Here is a 21106-nt window from a genome sequence, read left to right as displayed (position 1 = left end):
TCTGTCACGACAGACACATGATTTCCTCAAGACATAAGGATGGATATCCTTTGATTAAACTGATCTTAATCTAACTGAAATAGTGCCAGATTTCTGTACAAAAACAGCTATACTCAACAGCAGAACAAAGCTGCTTTAAATAGGACAGTCTGCCACTGGATGAAGTGATTTAGGAGCTCATATAGTTTATAGATCACACCTTCAGCTAGTATACAGCGATGAGGGTGGCAGGTCTGTCAGGGTAGGTTTGCTGTGCTTGTCTCACTCTCTCTCTCACTGTCTGTCTCTGCAGTCGTACCAGTGGCTGAAGGAGAAGATTCTGAGCGAGGATGGCAGAAAGCAGCAGGCGAAGCTTAAGGAATTGACCCACATAGCTGAGAAGCTCAGCTGTACCCTGCCACAACTTGCCATCGGTAGGTCAAAAGAACTTTTTCACTTAAACTGTGCAAAAGTGCCACATATTATGACTGTTCTGTCACTGGTTATGTAAGGTAAAATACTGAATTTCTGCTTTCAGCACATTTCCTGACTGAGAAACAAACCTTGACATTAAAGGGATAGTTCAACCAAAAATGAAAATTACCCCATGATTTACTCACCCTCAAGCCATCCTAGGTATATATGGCTTTCTTCTTTAAGACTAAGAATATAGTCAGAGTTATATTAAAAAACGTCCTGGCTCTTCCAAGTTTTATAATGGCAGTGAATGGTTGTTGAGATTTTGTAGTCCAATAAAGTGCATCCATCCATCATAAAAAGTACCCCACACGCCTCTGGATGATTAATTAAGGCCTTCTGAAGTGAATCGATGCATTTGTGTAAGAAAAATATCCATATTTAAAACTTTAGAAACTATAATCTCTATCTTCCGCTAACTCTCTTCTGTGTTGTACTGTGAAAATATGCTAGTCTCACAAAAACCAAGGTTTGTTTACAGCAAAAGAAAACCAGTCTCCTCTTGGCTTATATCAAAATCCTCCAACATTTTTCTTTACAAATCCTCGTTTTGTACTTTTAATCTGTGACCAAGAGCTCGAGTCACCAATTGTAAATGTTAAAAAAAACATACTTAAAGTAAAACAAACCTGCCATATTTTTTGTGCATTTGGAAGCATTTTTATGATATGGAAAACCTTGATGGTGATTATTAGAAAAAGTCTTGAAATGTTAAACAAGTAGTTAATAATTACTCATTTTATTTAATAATAATAATAATAAATTAATATTTTTTTCTGAAAAATTGTTGCTTAAATGTTTTTCATAATTTAATATTGTGTATTTAAAAAAGCTATAATAATTTTTTTAAATATTGTTCAATTTTTGTTAATTATTATTATTATTATTATTAACTGCAAAATATGTTTGTATTAATTGTGACTCTGGACCACAAAGACAGCCATAAGTAGCACAGGTATTGTGTTCCAAGAAGATATTTTGTAAATTTTCTACCGTAAATATATCAAAACTTAATTTTTGATTAGTAATATGCATTGCTAAGAACTTTTTTTAAGAACGATTTTCTCAATATTTCGATTTTTTTGCACCCTTAGATTCCAGATTTTCAAATGCTTGTATCTCGGCCAAATATTTTCCTATCCTAACAAACCATACATCAATGGAAAGCTTATTTATTTAGATTATGTCAAAATCTCAATTTAAAAAAATTTACCCTTATGACTGGTTTTGTTGTCCAGGATCACAGTTGTTTTAAATTCATTTTATTGTGTTTTTTTTTTTATAATGGACAATAATTATTTAAATTTAGTTTTTTTTTTTTTATAATATTAATAATAATAAATCTTTAGAAATTTTGTTTTTAATTAATCTTATTATTGTTATTTATTTTTATTTTTGTACTAACTGTACTATTAAAAAGTCCTTTATTAACAATCCTTGCAGAAGCATTTGGCTGCAGCACCCAAGCAGAATCCCACCAGCTTAATTGAGATTCCCATGATTCACTAACTTGAAACTTTCATGTATGTATGACTAAATGACAGATTCCTCATGAATCTATTCTCTGTGTTCCTCCATAGCCTGGTGCCTCCGTAATGAAGGAGTGAGTTCTGTTCTCCTGGGGACCTCCAACCCTACACAGCTCACTGAGAACCTGGGGGCGATACAGGCAAGAGATTTATCAAAACATCTCAAACACACTGCCATCCCACAAACTCTGGTGGCCTGCTACAGCTCTGTGCTCTCATCTCCTAACACCTATCTTCTGAATCTCACATGGTTAATTTACATTTAAAACATCAAAAACGATATACTGCTTGATGTTATTTTTATGCGCCAAGGCAAAATTTCACACACTGATAAGAGATCCAAAACCGGCTTCAGATAAAAGATGGTTTTACGTTTCTAGCTTGACGAAATGAGGGCCTCAGAAAACTTTCAAGGGGGCTTTAAGATGATCATTTCTAATTCTAATTCATCCCATGTGTTTCTCGCTCACAGGTTCTTCCAAAGATCACCGCTCACGTGGCCTCGGACATCGACAAAATCCTGGGTAACCGTCCCCACAGTAAGAAGGACTACCATCACTAGGCCTTTCTGTGAACCTGTAAGCTTTGAGACTCAGGATCCTGTGTCAGCCCTCTTGTGTCGGCGGGTGTGATTCCCACCATTGCGTATCTATGTCAACTTCTCCTGCAGAGAGCCATTGTTACTGTTACAGTAGAAATGCTAAAATGTTATGCATGCTTCTGTTTGACCTAAACCTGAGCTCAACCTCGCATTAAGATCTCTGTGGAGACACACCTGCCTGTGAAGCACAGAAGCTCCCTCGTCTGTGGGGTTTCGCATTCAGCCGTCATAACCCGTATGTGCCAAAGTGAACCTGGTCTTGAACCTTGACCTTCCGGACATCCATTCCGAATGATTACGATCTATGAATCACTGTAGGGGAAATAAAGTAAGGAAAACACACTGCATATTGCATTGAGAATGTACAAACTAAGACCTGTGACGTATGGCAAAGCAGCATGTAGAGTTGAACTGTGTACATTGGTAAAAATGTGTTGGATTAACAAGCCATCAACAGCAAAGCAGGCTGTTAATGTGTTTAAATGTTCTCCAAAAAGTTCAACAACCTTAAACAACTGTTTGTGTGCGTTGCCTTCGTAAACCCTGCAATCTGTGTCACGTCTAAGCTGTTCAATAATTTCTTACTTCTCCAATGTTTTAAATGTACATTATAAAAAAACTTAGTTTGTTCCAATGCTTTTCCAGTGATTAAGTTACACTGGTTAAAGATTTAAATGCTTGCTGCTGTATTTGGCAACTTTTGAACTGCTAAGCAGTATATACTTGAGTCCAGAAAGTGACAGAAATGCACAACTACAAATAGCAACTAGTTATTATCCATTTCAGATGGGGTCAAAATGTTTACAAACTTGAAAATGATGAAGCTGTTAATTTAATGCATTGTGCAGAGTGCTTTTAACATTAAAATAAAAATGTGCATCTCCAGTTTATGGTGTTTTGTTATATATATATATATATATATATAAGTAACAGTGTTGGGGTAACACGAGTAACACAAGTTATGTAATCAGATTACATTTTTCAATTAGTAAAGTATGGATTACTTTTTCAAATAAGTAATGCAAGTTACTTTGTTTTCCAATTTATTCACTGACACCTCTCTGGTCCTGTGTTGAGAGAAATTGGGAGTGAGGTTCAGACCAGGGGCCAGTTATTTAAAAGTAATCTGATCAGATTTTGGCCATCGGATTGGATCAAATATTGAAAATGGGTTGCTGAAAAGAAAAAAGGTTTCTGAATTTCGGAGTAGATCACAAAATCCAATCTTGGTTTTGATTTAGATAAAATCCTCAGTTCACATTTTAGTAAGATTGGGATACTTTTGATCCAAAAAAATGGATTTCAGGATTTCAGGAACAAAAATGTAATAAAACTTTAGAACTGGCCAAAAAATACAAAATTTTAACGAGTAATACATCCCCAAATCTCCAAACAGCTGTCAGTATGAAACAAAACTATTATATTTCATTGAAATTTATTTTGTTTAATCACTGACTGTAAACTACATTTGCACTATCATCGAAGATGGACCTGTCAGAAGGAGTTATTTGTGTAGATGCAATGCAAAACATTGCCATTTTTTTCCCCATTTAATTTTATTTTCCATCACCATGTCCCTTTAAGGGCTCCATAGAGCACTAGTAATCCAGATTTGGAAATTTGAAAAAGTGTGTATCTGGATCAGGGTGATCCAATCCAATTTTGCTTTGAAAAACAGACACAAAAGTTAGAAGGGTTACCTTATTCTGAATAGCAAAACATGGGATTTCCAAATCCAGATCATTCTGATCCAGATTAAACTTTTTGAACAACAATTATTTAAATTTGTTATTAAAATAAATAAGCAAGCCCAAAAAGTAACTTACTTTTTATGGAGTAACGCGATATTGTAATACATTACTTTTAAAAGTACTTTACCCAAAATTGATAAGTAAGTGTTTTTTTTTAACCATTTTGAATTATTTTTACTGGTTGAAGATCATTGTTGCCTGGAAACCAAATAACCTGAAAACTGTGCTTTCTTAAAAAGAAAAAAGAAAAAAATAAACAGTCTAACTAATTTAAAAAGTAGAACAACAAGGGCGTGACTGAACGGAAAAAAAATAGGCCACATGAAGCCGCTAAATTACTGAATAACATAAACATTACCGTATGTCTCCATAGAGACTACATCCCTCCCTTAACGCAACAAGCCCCGCCTACTTTTGTTTCCTATTGGATAAATGCTATGTCAGTTTCAAAATTCAGTTTTTTCATTGGCTCTTGCCCTTCCGTACTCTTATTTCGATTCCATACGCGCCAAACATCGTAGGCCGTGACATACTGAACGCAAACACGTCGAACACTGTTTGTGCCTATTAATAACCAAAAAAACACAGTTTGTTTGTAGGCTAGGGTTTGTTTTGTTATTTATAATCGAATTTAGCCGTCTAAAAGGAAAAAAAAGGAACAATCCGTTTCTGTCCAAGGCAGCAGGCAGTAAACTGAAAGCAGAGCAAAGAAGCGAGCAGTGTGGTGGGTGAGTCGCGCTTTCTATAATCTTGATGTATTAGTTTGCTATGCGATATATATATATGAGCAAAGCTCTTGCTAGTCTCGAAAACAACAAGGTCGTTGGTGGGAATCATATTTATGACTGTCCGCTTTGATTTAAAGCGCGTCGGCGATGTTGCTGAGGCACGGCCGGAGGAGCAGCCCCTGGGGCGACGGTGTTTGTGTTGCTGATGAGGACTGCAGTATCAGCAGTATGATGAAGACTGACTCCTTCTGTATGAACCAGTCTTTTCCTTGTGCTCGCAACAACACCCTCAACCGCATGGACGCATCAGGTGGGCCAGATAGCTTTTGCACCTGTGCCACAATGTGTGGAGACTGAATAGTATGTGACAACAGAAAATAATAACGATAAATGTTATCAAAAGTACAACAATGCAGCATACAGCAGTAACTTAGTTGTTGACAAAATGGTACCACAGTGGAGATCACTTAAGCTGTTGCTAAATGTTTTAAAAAGAAATATTTAAAATTAAGCAATGAGTTTCAAGTGTTTGCTGAAGGAGATTGAGTTCTTTTATAGTTTGCCCAAACAGCTGTTTACCTTCATTTTGTTCTCTTCTATGCCTTTTTTGGAAGACAAAAATATATAAAACAGAATGACATTTACCAGATTCACTTTCACTGTGTGGGAAAAACAGTACTGGTGTTGGAATATTTTTTTAGACTGTATTATTGTGAAATAATAAACAATAAAAAAAATTCTATTTTAATACATTTTAAAAGTAATTAATTCCTATGAGAGCAAAGCTTGCAATTTGCTATACATTTTACATTTCTTATCGATGTTGTAAACAATTGTTACTATAATGTTTTTCAGTGTTCTTTTAAAATAAAATAAATTTTTGTAACTTTTAAAAACTTTTTAACATTTTTTAATTTTAATAAATGTATTTGTCAAAATAGAAATTTCAAAAGAACAGCATTTGTTTGAAATGTTTTTTTCTTTTTCTTACTGACCCCAAACTATTTGGAAGACAAAAATATAATACACAATGACAGCTTCATTTACAATTCACTTTTACTGTTTGGGGAAAAAAACACTACTGATCAAAAGTTTTTTTTTTTTTGTAAGTATAAGTATTTTTTAAAATGGTACTATTGTGAAATAATATTTAAAAAAATATTTTTAATATATTTTATAAGCAATTTATTCCTGGGATGGCAGAGATTGCAATTTATTATTCATTTCTTATCAATGTTAAAAATAGTGTTTTTTTTTTTTAATGGTACTATTCTGAAATGATAATAAAAATAATAACCTTTTAACATTTAAAAGTAATTTATTCATGTGATGTCAAATCTTGAAATTTCTTATCATTGCTGAAAACAAATGTTAATATTAATATTTTTTGTGGAAACTGATCATTTTTTCAGGGTTGTTTTTAAAAATAAATAATTTTTTGAAAATTAAAAAAAAAACTTGTTACCATTAATTTATACATTTGATGAATATAAATGTCATAAGAAGAGCCTTTGACTGAAATGGATTTTACTGTCACATTTGGTCAAATCATTGAATACTGAATTCTATTGAATTAAAATATTAATTAAAACCCTTTTGAACGGCAGTTTATATGGGTTTGAAAAATAATGACAAGAAGTGCATTTACTGAATATTTGTTTTTACTCAATTTATTTTTCAAAAGGTGATTCTCAAGTTGGTTCATCAGTGGCGATGAGGAATCTTCAGATCTCAGATCTGCATTGCTTCCATCCTGTGTCTCCGTCATCAGCTCATGGGTCTCCAGTGTTGGAAAGCTCTCTGCTCAGACAGCTCATGTGTAATGCTCCAGAGAAGAGGGGCACAGCTCTCACCATAAACCCTAATAAAGCTGTCCTGTCCATTAATAGCACCACATTACAGGTATCAGATGATTATTCTCGTCAAAGCACTTTTCTCAAAGGCTAGACTACACCAAGTTATCTTCACCTGAACTTTAGCTGCACACCTATTCTATTGAGTCAATACAAAGAATTTCAATGACTTACAGATGTTATCTCTTTTGCAAGGTTTTGGATGCAAATGAACATGCTTGTAAGCTGTTTGAGTGTGCATACAGTGATTTAATTGGCCGTAAGCTGACCTCTCTCCTAAAAGCCAGTCAGACACAAGAGGAAGTACTGAAGGAGGAGTCTCTGGATTCTGATGGGAACCTGGTCGCTGTTTCTGCCAAAGTGGTATGAAACTGGTTAATAAAACAACAATTCACTTAGCTGACACGAGTCATGAATATTTAATTTCCTCCATGCTGCATGCTTTGTCCATGGTTCTGATCCCTGCTTTCCTGTGGTGGATGTGAGCATCATTAATTAAAGCACGGCTCTGGCACTTTCTCTCCACAGGTGAGCGCAGTGAGTTTGACAGGAGCTGAGATTCCTGTGTCAGTGTGGCTCCAGATACCAAAGCAGCAGCGGCAGCAGATCTTGGAGCTCCTGCTGGAGCGAGTGGAGAGAATCACAGCACATGTGACGTTCACTCAAAATGTGAGACTTATTGCCTTGCAGCTAATTGTGCACTGAAAGGTGTTCCTTATTTATTAAGCGTTTAAATAAGCTTGTAGAACGTTCAGGAGGCGTCATCAATCGGCCACATTGGCAACACCACTGAACCGAGCAGAACTCTCAAATGTAGCTGATTATTGCTGCTGAAAATGATTAATTATTGTCATGTTTTGGGCTGTATTAATTGGTCAGACCGGAAGAACTTTTGGAATACTATATACTGCTAAAAGTTATATCAAATCAAGGAGAGGAGTGCAAAAAACTGGCTTTGTGGTTGGCCAAACTGAACCACGATTTCCAGGGCAAGAATCTTGACAACATTTGTGTTTGTTCTTATCATCCTGACCTACCAGTCAGATAGGTGAAGTATTATGGTAATATCTTGATTAATACTGCTCATACATATCTTTACCAACTAAAAACTTACACGTTTTTTCTTTGGTTTAGACAGCATAAATTAGCAGAACAATGTATTCAGTAGTACATTAACCGTGTTTACATCTGTGTGTCTGGGTAACTGACCAAATCTTAATATAAGTTTAAACCTTCTATAGATATACTATATAAATCAACAGAATTTCAACTGTGACATGTGACACTAAATACTGGAGTAACGATGCTGAAACATCAGCATTCCGTCACAGGAATAAATTACGTTTTAAAGTATATTAATTTAGAAAACTGTTATTTTAAATTGTAATAATATTTCTCAATTTTTGTATTGTATTTTTGATCAAGTAAAATGCAGCCTTGGTGAACAAAAGAGACTCACTTAAATCATTAAAAAAAATCTTACCTCAAACTTTTAAATGGAATTGTACCTTTAAAGAAAATTGGTTGTAAAGCTGTTGCTCAGTTGGCTAGAAAAGTTTTATGTCTTTCTGTTTCCTCAGGGTGGAATCCTCAGTTGTGATGCCACTTTTGCCCATCTGTATGGTTACCACGCTGCTGAGGAGATGACTGGCTTGTCAATCATGTCTCTGATGCCATCCCTACAGATCCCTTTCAATTCCAGGACAACTCAGAAGGTCGCAATAAACTCTCTAAAAGAATGCATTCGGCATTTTTGCAAAAAAACTAACTGGTTCTGTTTTTTTATTAATATTTTGAATTAGTCTTTATTTTATATACCCTTCATTTTTTATCTTTATTTGTTTATTTTTTTGTATTAATTTCTTTATCATTTTTATTCTTTTTTTCACCTTTTAAAGGGATAGTTCACCTAAAAATGAAAATTCTGTCATTAATTACTCACCCTTATATCATTCCAAACTCATAAGACCTTCGTTCATTTTCACAAATTACGATACTTTTAATAAAATTAGAGAGCTTTCTGACTCTGCATAGACCAAATGTATCTAAAATGGACCCAGACCCAGAAACGTAGTAAGGACATCTGTAAAATTGTCATCAGTGGTTCATCCATATTTTTACAAAGCTACAAGAATGCTTTTTATACTGCTTTTTGTTTAAAAGAAAAACAAAACAAAACAAAGGTCTTATGGGTTTGGAATGGCATGATGGTGAGTAATTAAAGAATTTTACATTTTGGATGATCTATCCCTTTAATCTCTTTAAACTCAACATTTTTGAATTTAGGTATGTAATATTTATATTTTTATTTCAATCTGCAAATGTATATAATGGTTTTAATTAACAATCTTTTGATTTGCAACTCTACTGTGCACCTTCACAAAGCTTGTTTCTTTACCTTTGTATCTCAGGTGTTGCGTGTTCAGAGATTGCGTGTGCAGGCCAGATCTGGTTTGGTTGTACCAGCATGTGTCCGTCTCCAGGCTGCTGTGTCCTGTGGAAGATCCCCACAGCAGATGAATGGATTAGCACATCGAGAACCATCTGATGGTTCACTCATAAGCTCTCAACACACCAACCAAACCCCTTCAGGCCAGTTCTCACACTTTCACTGCAGAGCATTCAGCAATCTAAAAACAAACAGTGCAGATTTCCTACAAGTGTGGGGATTTATTCATACCCCAGAGCTGCTAGTTAAAGGAAATCTGTATTTTTATTGTGTTTCTTGTTGGTACTTGTCCAATCCAATTAACGAAGTTCCTGGTCAGTTAAATAAAATGAGACATTGCATTTAAATTGCCATTGATTTCAGTGTAATCAATGCAGTGTGCCTTTGTCCTGCAGGTTGTAAATCAGGTGAAGGTGGTGTCCTGTCCCCCAGCGCAGGTGTGCTGTACTCTGGATCAGTGTGTGTGTTTGCTCCCAGTAGCTGCCTCCTGACGCTCCTGCCCAACGGCACCATTCACAGTCTCAACGATCCCTACAGCTCTCTGCTGCTCGGATACAACAGCAGTCAGCTAGTCGGAAAGGTATATGTAGGGATTTGTGTTGTGTTGTTTTGTCTTTATAATTCTTTTATCTTCCTCATAAGTGCTAGTTTACTTGCTAACAGCAGATCTGTGTGTAGAATGTCACATACTTGATACCAGCGTTTTATGAGCGAGTTCGTGCTGCGGACCGAAGCAACCACCCTACATCTCATCCACAGAACACATCAAGCCCCTCTGACAGCTGCACAGGTACAGAGATGTGATGCACTGTATGCATACACACTTTACCTTTTCATGCTGTGCTAAAATCCCCTCACTTCCTGTCTTCCTACTTCTCAGACCCCTGTAGATATTCTGCTAGTGCTAACCGTCCCCCTGCTGATATTCTAACCCCGTCTACTGCCATGCTCTCAACTAAGGAAGATCAACAGGATACGTGTAGTGAGTTCCTTCTCTTATTTGCTCCACACAAATATATTTTACTTTATTATAGTTATTATTTTAATAGTTAAGTCTGGCTTTTGTGTGGTGGTGTTTTTTTTGTGATCTGAATTAATGCCGTTTTTTTTTTTTTGTGACCCTGGACCACAAAACCAGTCATAAGGCTAAATTTTACAAAATTGAGATATATACATCATACAAAAGCTCGATAAATAAGCTTTCTATTGATGTATGGTTTGTTAGGATAGGACAATATTTGTCCGAGATACATCTATTTGAAAATCTGAAATCTAAGGGTGAAAAAATCAAAATACTGAGAAAATCACCTTTAAAGTTGTCCAAATTAAGTTCTTAGCAATGCATATTACTAATCAAAAATTAAATTTTGATATGTTTACAGTAGGAATTTTACAAAAAATCTTCATGGAACATGATCTTTACTTAATTTCCTAATGATTTTTGACATAAAAGAAAAATCAATAATTTTGACCCATACAATGTATTTTTGGCTATTGCTACAAATATACCCCAGCGACTTAAGACTGGTTTTGTGGTCCAGGGTCACATATGTTAACCAGTGTTTGTGCTCTGATTGGATATGTGCAGATCCAAACACAGTGCTTGCTGGTGACAGTGTGATGGTGCATCTAGCTATGCGTAGGAGAGTGGGTCTTGGGAAAGGGAAGAGGATCTTCACTGGGACAAGTGCCAAACTGGAGAAGGAGAGCAGCGTCCTATCAACCATGACCTCACCTGCTGTCACCTTCACACCACTGAATGGGTTAGATGCTCCACTAAATCCTTTTTTATATATATATATATATATTTATGTACGGGTTTATATATTAAAAACATGAAGTATTTGTATAGAATGGAAAAGGAAATTAAACATTTATTTATTGAATCACAAAATAATAATTTTTAAAAATATGAAGTATAATATATGCAGCATTAGCTGATTGTAATTATTGCAGTTTAATTATTGTAAATTAATGGGCATGCTTTTGTGATTTCCCCCTTAACCCAAAAATATTTGCCTTTCCATTCATAAAAAAATTCCATATAAGTATTATTTTGGTATCATTGAGATGCTATTATAAGTTTTATTATATATATTTATATATTATAAGTTTTATTGGCAATTTACAGTGGTGGACAAAATGATTAGAACACTAGTATTTTCATCAGCTGAAAATGGTTTTAAGTCAGTTATTTCTATCTTTTGCTGTATTGTGTCAGTAGGAAATATCAGTTTGCATTTCTAAACATTTTGATATTAATTGTAATAATCCAATAAGATTTGTTTGCACAAGGTGTCTGACATCTTGGAGACATTGCCACAGTTCTTCTGGATTTAGTCTGTCTCGGTTTGCTCAGTTTCTTCATGTCATTCCAGACAGACTGGATCCACTGTGTGGAGCACTGACTGTTGTCAGACTCCTTTTGCAAACAAGAATCTCACTGGATTATTACATTTAATGGCAGATTAAACTGATATTTTCTGTTGACATGCTACAGCAAAAGATAGAAATAACTGACATTTAGAAGATTTTTAGCTGGTGAAAATACTAGTGTTCAAATAATTTTGGCCACCACTGTAGATGTTAAAGAAAAAAGGAATTGATGTGCAGATTATTTGTCATTTTCTTTGTTCTCAGGTTGGATGACACTACAGAGCTTTGTGAGGAGGTTGTGGATGTGACTGTTCAACTATCTGAGTCTGACTCTGCCAACTCCACCACCGCTCTGCTACAGACCTTTGCTCTGGTGGAGTCTGTGGAGGTCCACAAGACCTGCCTCTCGACTACAATCCCTGCTCCTTGTGGCCCATCAGAGCAGCACTTCACCGGTCAAGATGCCTCGAACGCCCTGAACCATAAAGAAGCTCCAGTAAATTCATGTGGTTTTGTACCACATCCAAAATCAAACACACAAGCCTGCCAGTGTTCTGAGCAAGCCAAGCTTCAGGACTCCAGCTTTGAGGTGATTTCCCTGGGCAGTGGGTCATCGTCTGGGTTCTGTGAACGGCTTGTAGGTGGTTCTGGTCCTGAAAAGTTAAATGAGTCTCAGCAGGGACATCAGATAGCAGAATCATGCAGCACCTTTCTGGATTTGAACTCTAATGGAGACGTCATTGTTCATGCCATGGCAGAGATGGACCTAAACGACAGCGCTGAGATCCCAATGGCCTCTGCCGATCTTAACAATTCACTCACCTCATGTGATACTGCTGAGCTCCTGCGTACCCCTTCACCCTATGTTGTGGAATTTGACCCTGACTCAGAAGCTCAATTCTGTCTAGAGCAAGAGACAACACAAAAACCTGCCCCATCACCAAAAGAGCAAGAAGAGCAAACAAGCCCTCAGCCGAAGACTTTAGAGCAACTGCCAAAAAAGAATCTAAACAAAGTTGAGGAACAGTGCAATTCCTTTTCAGAACATGCTGTTGGCCGTGTTCTGGATCTCCGGATGGGCGGAATTTTGTTGGCAGGTGATGCTCCTGCTACCTCCACTCCTAAGAAGGTCAAGGTGAACTCTTCTATTCCAGAGGGCAGGATTCATGTGACCTGCTACAACAGAGACGGAACACCAATCGGTATGTCAACTGCCCTTTAATTGTAATTAAAAATAGGGACCAATTATGCCCATATTGTATTGGATAAGGAATTGTTCATCTTGTTGGGTTTTTCTTCTGCAAACCAAAAGGTATTTAGAACATTTTTGGGAACCAAACAACATAGAAGCCCACTGATTTCCATTATATGGACTATGGGTGGGTGATATGACCAAAATCTTAAATCATGATATGAGTAACAGGGTTTGTACATATTTCCTAATGTGCTTGAAGTACTTGAATTTGACTTGTTAAAATTTAAGGCCTGGAAAACCCTGGAAAATAGCCATATTCCTTAAGAGGTACTTGAAGAGTGCTTGAATTTTTAAAAAACAGTGCATCTATGAAATAAGTGTTTAACTTTTTCAGTAAGCACATATCTTTTCACGCAATAAACTATACTTATAATTATTTTATTTTTTTCAGTAATGTCGTAAAACTAGTGAGCTAAGCCAGTAGTAGTACTGACAATGACAAAAGCCAGATTAAATTAAAAGAGCTTTTCATTTTCTAATTTCGACATCGCTTGTAATGATTTTAACAAGCATGTATACTAAGTGATATCCATAAATCGAAGCTCTCCAATCAGATCGCAAATAATTTTTTTTCAAATCGGGACTTCAAAACACTATCGAAAATTGAATTTAGATCAGGACTTTGGAGCTGGTTTGTGAATCATTTGAATTAGATCGGGACTTCAAATCACATTTTATGCAAATCATTTTATGTAAATCAGATCTTTACGTATAGCAAATCATTTGCTTCCGATCGGGACTTTGTGTATCACAAATCATTCGATTTAGCTCTAAACTTTATGTATAGCGGATCATCTGATTCAGATCGGGACTTTGCGTATCACAAATCATTTGAATTAGATCAGAACTTTACATATAGTGAATCATTTGAAGTCCGGACTTCACATTACATAAATCATTTGATTTAGATCGAAATGGGTTTGTGAATCATTTAGCGATTTTAAATGATTCAAATCAGATGATTCACAATGCACGATTTGAAGTCCCGATCTAGTTCAAATGATTTGTGATGCACAAAGTTTTGATCCAAGTGGATTGATTCGCGATATATGATTTTTACGGAAAAATTAACCAGCTGACAAATTTCTACCAGTTAATCATGGCTACTGGTATATTGTCCACCCCTAATATGGACACTGTGATGTTTTTGCAAAATACCTTACTTTATATGTATACAGTAAAGTATAAGTATATTTATATTTATAAAAGAAAGTTTTGCAACAACACGACTTCAATCAAATGACAGAATGATCATTTGGCTTGAACTATCCCTAGTCAAAACTAATCCACCAGTGAGATAATAAAATAATTTATCCTCAAATCAACGTTTTGTATCCATTTATTTATTTGGCAAGAAGCCGTGCAATAAGCAGGACAGGGATGGTAGTCCTTATCGCAAAATAAACCCCTTCAGGCTCATCCAAGACCCTTTTCTGGGTTTATTTTGTGATAATGACTGCATGTTATCTCTTACTGTACTTTAGTTTTCCATTTCAAACTGTGTACTCTTTCTGTATGCTCAAAAAGCACCTTCAATCTTTTCTACTGTACTATTATTTTGTTATAGTGCATGAATACAACTAATAAAGTGGTCATTTTCACCATTTCTTTTTTTCATTCTGTTTAGATGTGCAGTGTGATGTTCGCTGGCTGTCTCTGTCCAGTGGCAGCTCCTTGGTGTGTTTATGGCTAAGTGGGAGTCATCTCCTCCTCCACCACCAGGAAGCGCTACAGAGCACAATCTCTCCCACAGTGAGGACAAGAGCCCCAGAACAGGAGGCTCCTGCTTGCAGCCTTGCCGAGGTGATCTGCCTGAATATTTTAAAACTGAGCTCTTTAAAGAGATCCACCCAAAAATGTTGTTCCTAACATGTATGCGTTTCTTCTGTGGAACACAAAAGGTCAATATATCTTCTATTGAGCTCCTTAGAAGAAAGTGTTTTTGGGTGGATTATAACTATCTGCGTTTTAGATAAATCGGCAAGGTTTTGGTTTTTTTCCCCCCCACATTTAGGCAGTTCGTTCAGATGCCTTGCGCTCCTCTGTGGACCTGGAGCAGTCTGGAGCATGTGAGGGTCATTTTGAGGAAGACTACCGTCCGCTGCGCGCCATTGGAAAGGGAGCCTTCGGCTTTGTCTGGCTTGCTGCAAGACGTCTAGATGGACAGGAAGTCAGTAACACTCTCTGCACTCACCGCTGTTCATACACTCATATTCTTCCGGCAGCAAGATAATAACACCATAACAATGACGTCAATTGTTTAAAGCTTGGTCAAGGTTCTTAACAGACTATGTTTACATACTGAGTCAGTGTCATTGCTGTAGGGTGTATCCAGTCTTTTATGGACAATTATATGAGCTGGTGAAGAGATGTTGTATTTATTAGCTCTCACTTCAATTTCAGGTGGTTGTGAAGTTCATTAGGAAGAGTGCAGTGGTGAGCGAATGCTGGGTGGATGATCCTGATCTGGGTCGGGTCAGTCAAGAAGTCGCTATACTGGCCCGCCTGCAGCACCCTAATATTGTGAAGGTACGCTCAGAGAACTGTTTGATTTTAAGTTAAATATTTTGAATATTTTGTTGCCAAAATAAAATGATCCAGTATAGCTACTAGATACTTTTATTCAGCAAGGATGTGTATTAATTTTGTGCAGGTGCTAGAGGTGTTTGAAAATGAGAGATTCTTCCAAATGGTGATGGAGAAACATGGAGATGGGCTTGACCTGTTTGAATTTATCGACATGCAGCCGAGACTGGATGAGCCTCTAGCAAGCTACATCTTTAGACAGGTGTGAAAAAGCTTGTTGAGGACTGTTCCACAGAGATTTTGTAATTGGATCTCTTTTTCCTGATTTATTTATTTATTTTTTTTCCCGTCTCTTATGTGTGTGTATGCAGTTGGTAGCCGCTGTGAGTTACCTGCGTGGAAAAAGGCTGCTCCACAGGGACATAAAGGATGAAAATATCATTATAAACTCTAAATTCCACATCCAGCTGATTGACTTTGGCTCTGCTGCCCTGCTTGAACCTGGAAAGCTCTTCTACACCTTCTGTGGCACTCTGGAGTACTGCTCACCAGAGGTGCTTCAGGGAAACCCGTACGTACTGAAACATCACACAGCTTACAGTTCCGTCTGTGCATTTGAGCTTGATAAAGACGGAATATAGGATTGAATAGGGTAGTTAAAGAGTTAGTTCACCCAAAAATTAAAATTCTGTCAAACTATTTAGCCTCATGTTGTTCTAAACCCGTAAGACCTTTGTTCATCTTCTGAACACTGAAGCACTGTCACATGGACTATTTTATTGTTGTCCTTACTACATTTCTGGGCCTTGAAGGTGTCAGTTGCGTTGCTGTCTATGGAGCATTGGAAATCTCTCGGATTTCATCAAACATAATTTGTGTTCTGAAGATGAGCAAAGGTCTTACATTTTTTAACTACATGAGGTTGAGCAATTAATTACAGAATTTTTACAGAATCAGAGAAGGGTAACAAAAGGGTTATATTTTCATGTCTATAAATTAAGCAACACATTAACTACAGTATGACTGCAATTACTGCAGTTCCCTTGAAGTCAACATGAAATCAAAATAGATCCTGTTTACTTTTAGGTTTGAAAACCCTGTTTAACTTGAAAATATCTAACATCACAAGTAAAATAAAGCTGTGAAAAGTAATTTTATGTTCATTTTAAGTCTATGTTGGTGAATGTTACATGAATAGAGTGCTGTCAGTGCTTTTAAAAATGGTCTACTGAAGGACACTTTCATTGAGAATTTCATCAGAATTCAAGTTATTACAAAAGACCAATTTTAAGTAGATGTCACTTGTAGCTGCGCATGCATTGTAGTGGCAGAAAAACACTGGTAACAAGTGAAGGAAAACGGGAAAAATGTATTTTGTTTTTGGATTTCAGAATCGGAATGCAAAGATGCCATTTGAAGCTAAACATAGACGTTTAAATGGACAGACTAATGAATGAAACCTATAATTTTGTTTTTCCTACTTTTAAAGCATAAATTTGATCAATGTCATATTATTCATAATATTTACATGCAGTTCATAGGGGACATACTATGTTATCTCTACAGTTACTGCATGGAATACTATTTAAACTTACACCATTTTACATTTACCTATTTTATCTCACAATTCTGACTTCTAGCAAATACAAGTTATCTCGTATGTCAGACTTGATTTAACTCGACAATAGTGAGTTTGTCAAAAGTAAGGCAGAAGTGTGGGATATAAACTCAAATTTATTTTTTTTATTCTTCTATTCCATGGCTTCTATAGACTGCTAGTTAAAAACTGATTTTTCTGCCACCACAAAAAGTCATCACTGTTTGCAAACACCGATTTGGTCTATACGATCTTGCATAAATCTGTATATATCCACTCTTCTGCTTATAAAGATCAGAATTTAAAGGTTAAATATGAGACTTCAAGCTGCTTTATGTTGGTTAAATGATGTTGTTTTTTTGTTTTTTTTTTGTATGTAGGTATGAGGGTCCAGAGCTGGAGATGTGGTCTCTAGGAGTTCTCTTATACACCTTACTCTTCAGTGAAAACCCGTTTTGCAGTGTGGAGGAAACCCTGCAGGCCAGACTCAACCCTCCATGCCAGATATCCACAGGTTTGAAGCCCTGCTTCATTACAGTCGTGAGGATCAACTGGAGACGCATAACTAATTTGGCTTTATTCAGGGTTACTCTTGGTCTTAAAGTGTCTCAATACTGCCTTCTGTAAATTAAGTAGTTTAAAAAGTCTTAAATCAGAGCAGCAGGTCTTAAATTCAAAGTCATGCCATAAAATGTTGCATGCACTGCAAAAATTGAATGTCTTCCTCTGTTTTATTTACAGCTGTAAAAATATTTAAACATTCTTAAATCAGGATGTACAGTTGAGGTCAAAAGTCGATATATACCTTGCAGAATCTCCAAAATGTTAATTATTTTATCAAAATAAAAGGATCATACAAAATGTTATTTTTAAATTAGTACTGACCTGAAGAAGAAATTTCACATAAGATGTTTACATATAGTTGACGAACAATGTTTTGAATTTATAAAAATGACCATGTTCAAAAGTTGGGTTGTTACCTGAATGAGCCGCATCTGTTTTTTTTATTTTTTTTATTGATAGATGTTCATGAGTCCCTTGTTTGTCCTGAAGTTAAACTGCCTGCTGTTCTTCAGAAAAGTCCTTGAGGTCCCACAGATTATTTGGTTTTTCAGCATTTTTGTGTATTTGAACCCTTTCCAACAAGATCTATCTTTTCACACTGAGGACAACTGAGGTACTCATATGCAACTATTACAGAAGGTTCAAATGCTCATCAATGCTCCAGAAAGAAAAACAATGCATTAAGAGCTTGGGGTGAAAACTTTTAGAATTTGGGGGTAAAGTATCTTTTGTAGCTTCTGAAGGGCAGTATTAATAGGGGGAAAATGTATAAAATTAAGCAAAATAAGAAAAATGTACACATCTCCATTTTGTTTAGAAGTTTACACCCCTGCCTATTAATGCAACATTTTTTCCTTCTGGAGCATCAGTGAGTGTTTGAAACTTCTGTAATAGTTGTGAGTCCCTCAGTTGTCCTCAGTGTGAAAAGATGGATCACAAAATCATACAGTCGTAGTTGAAAAGGGTTCAAATTAGGGGTGGGCATAGATTAATTTTTTTAATCTAGATTAATCTAGATTAAATCTTGGAATTAATCTAGATTAAAATGGCTAATTTGAATTCTGGTGAAGGCATTCAGAATATGTGTGCTACCCAAATAATGACTAAAAGTAAGTCTTCGAGAACGGGCCAGGTGGCGCATTAGATCAGGCGCTCATCTCCTGTTTCCAAAATGCATCACAAACTGCCTGACAATTGCATTTACAACATAAGTACCTATACAAACTTGTGTAACCAAGTACTTCTGCGCAAAAGGCTGCACGACGTACGCGTTGCCGTTAAATACACAGACGCGCACGGGCATGGATTTCTCCGTGCTTGGATTAAACTGCGTTGCTTTCAGAAGCGTCAATTCAGTTGTTGCATATAGTTTAATGTCTTTATTTCGGGATTATCAAAGTAAATTATAACTCAAATTTGAGATTTTACTGGGCCACAGCAGATTTTCACTGGGGCGCGTGCCCCAGTAAAAAGGGTCTAGCAACGCACGCACCTGCCCTGAAGCGGCTTCATAACTGCATCCATTGCAGACTTTGCACGTCTCATTTGATGTGGTAATTTCACAAGTTGGAGACTCATTCTCGCCCCCTACAGTGCAATTCGACTAGGTATACATCATCCGCGCTAAAATATCAAGGTGAAAGTCATCATATCTTGCGTAGTTTAGACCCAGCTCCCAACCCAACTTTGAGAATAGATTAACGGCGATATTTTTTTTATCGCCCGATAAGAGTCTCACGTTAACGCAGCACGTTAACGCCGATAACGGCCCACCACTAGTTCAAATACACAGATGCTGAAAAACCAAATAATCTGTGGGACCTGAAGGATTGCAGCGGGCAGTTTTTTTAGCGGTTCAGGACAAATAAGGGATTATATCACTAAACAAAAAAAACACAGCTGTGGATCATTCAGGTAACAACACAGTATTAAGAATCAAGTGTATGTAAACTTTTGAACAAGGTAATTTTTTATAAATTTTCTCTTGTGGGCTATATGTAAACATTTTATGTGAAGTATCTTATTCAGGTCAGTACTAACTTTAAAAAGGGTATGTAAGGTTTATGTAAACTTAACTTCAACTGTGTTTGCTTGATGCAAAATGGAGTCTTGTTTTCAGAGAAATGTAAAATATTCTTAAAATAGGAAGCAATATCTCTTAATGAAGGCTTGTTTCCCTTTACAAATTAATTTTTCTGAGCCTATTGGCAGATAATTATTCTCATTTTAATCATTACAGTTGTTTTTGAACAATTTCTTAGAACATAAAATGTAATTTTGGACATTACTTTTAATAATACCTGTTGAACTCTTCGCTTTGTTCTTGTTTCAGAGTTGTATGCACTGTTGGCTGGTCTTTTGCACCCAGTGGTTAATCAAAGAATGACTCTAGAGGAGCTCTTGGAGACAAACTGGATACAGCAACCCATAAATCTAGCAGAGTACTCATGGGGAGAGGTCTTCCCCTCCAGCAACGGTAAGAGAATTGGTTTTAGGTTATTTCATATTTCTTTAAATCAAATGATGCAGATCTTCATACATCATACGATTTCATTCCAGAATCCACAGAACATGTGGAGTCCAACTCATTGTTTTTGCACCGGGCAGACATCCGCTACATGGACCCTGAAAACAATCTGAGCACGTCTGAGGACACTCCTATAGAAGATGAAGATGATGATGATGATGAGGAGGAGGATGAAGAACAGAGAAGAACAATGGCAGCGCTGCAGTCCGAGCTGCTGAAATACCTTACAGACGAGTGAGGAACTGTTGCGAAAGAAACACTAATGTGTTCTGCTCAACTAATTATGACATTACATCTAATGTCACCATGAACACTAATGCACAATCTCTGCAGAACTGTCCGTCCAGCTGCCACTGTCCTCCTTGATGATACCAGTCCGTCCAAAGAGCAAAAGGAAAGTGTGACTGGGAATGGAAGCCATCCGTGTTGCTAAGAAACTGCTTTATCTCTGTGCTTGGTGAAGGAATAGGAGTGTATTTATCAATGTGTCTTTTTTCACCTTTGGTGCAGATTTTAAAACAATGTATTCTGAAATGTGGAAAGTTGTTGCTGTTTGCACAAGGATTGTCCTGTTAAAACATGACACATGCACTAGACCTGGATGAGGGTCGTCTGAGCTTTAAGATATTTGTTGTTAGGCCTTCAAAGCTTTAAAAGAATTTTAGGTTGATTTTTAACCTTTTAAATTATGAATATTTTAATTATTTTTAACATTTCAATATTTATCCTATGAATAAATTGTTATTGGTTTAATTTCAGTTTGCTTTGTTACTCTGGTTTTACTTCAGGCTTTGTGAAGCCTCTATCAAATGTTAATGTCAATAGAATTCTTCAATAAAGTATTTCCAGTTTTATTCAGTGTTGTTTCGTCTTCCATTTAAGAATCCGGAACTT

The 21106-nt window shown here is 36.4% G+C and overlaps 2 protein-coding genes across 2 annotated transcripts in view; both read left to right on the top strand.

The window, feature by feature from the left end:
- The window catches only part of kcnab1b (potassium voltage-gated channel subfamily A regulatory beta subunit 1b), a 61465-nt gene extending 57994 nt beyond the window's left edge, over positions 1 to 3471 (top strand). The window contains exons 12-14 of the mRNA XM_073849091.1: positions 293 to 413; positions 2037 to 2125; positions 2458 to 3471. Of these exons, the coding sequence (XP_073705192.1) occupies positions 293 to 413; positions 2037 to 2125; positions 2458 to 2547 (300 nt within the window). The 3' untranslated portion in view covers positions 2548 to 3471. The remainder of the gene's footprint in view (positions 1 to 292; positions 414 to 2036; positions 2126 to 2457) is intronic.
- A 1741-nt stretch (positions 3472 to 5212) lies between these two features.
- pask (PAS domain containing serine/threonine kinase) lies at positions 5213 to 21066 on the top strand. The gene is made up of 19 exons (XM_073849787.1): positions 5213 to 5375; positions 6750 to 6967; positions 7114 to 7281; positions 7447 to 7587; positions 8499 to 8633; positions 9330 to 9444; positions 9760 to 9947; positions 10046 to 10157; positions 10248 to 10349; positions 10956 to 11130; positions 12008 to 12945; positions 14626 to 14801; positions 15013 to 15168; positions 15402 to 15527; positions 15652 to 15786; positions 15896 to 16095; positions 17502 to 17635; positions 20018 to 20161; positions 20254 to 21066. Exons 1-19 carry the CDS (start codon positions 5213 to 5215, stop codon positions 20448 to 20450), a joined length of 3723 nt encoding a protein of 1240 aa, XP_073705888.1. The 3' UTR covers positions 20451 to 21066.
- The last annotated feature ends 40 nt before the right edge of the window (positions 21067 to 21106 follow it).

Source organism: Garra rufa, chromosome 10 (genome assembly GCF_049309525.1).
Source record: "Garra rufa chromosome 10, GarRuf1.0, whole genome shotgun sequence".
NCBI lineage: Eukaryota > Metazoa > Chordata > Actinopteri > Cypriniformes > Cyprinidae > Garra > Garra rufa.
The sequence above is the reverse complement of the archived record's forward strand: the minus strand, read 5'-3'. Positions and strand labels throughout refer to the sequence as shown.

Coding starts and splice junctions, on each gene's coding strand:
- pask (XM_073849787.1), top strand. CDS start 5,213: ATGTTGCTGAGGCACGGCCGGAGGAGCAGCCCCTGGGGCGACGGTGTT. Junction 10,350..10,955: donor AGATCAACAGGATACGTGTA/GTGAGTTCCTTC, acceptor GGATATGTGCAG/ATCCAAACACAGTGCTTGCT. Junction 20,162..20,253: donor GGTCTTCCCCTCCAGCAACG/GTAAGAGAATTG, acceptor CAGAATCCACAG/AACATGTGGAGTCCAACTCA.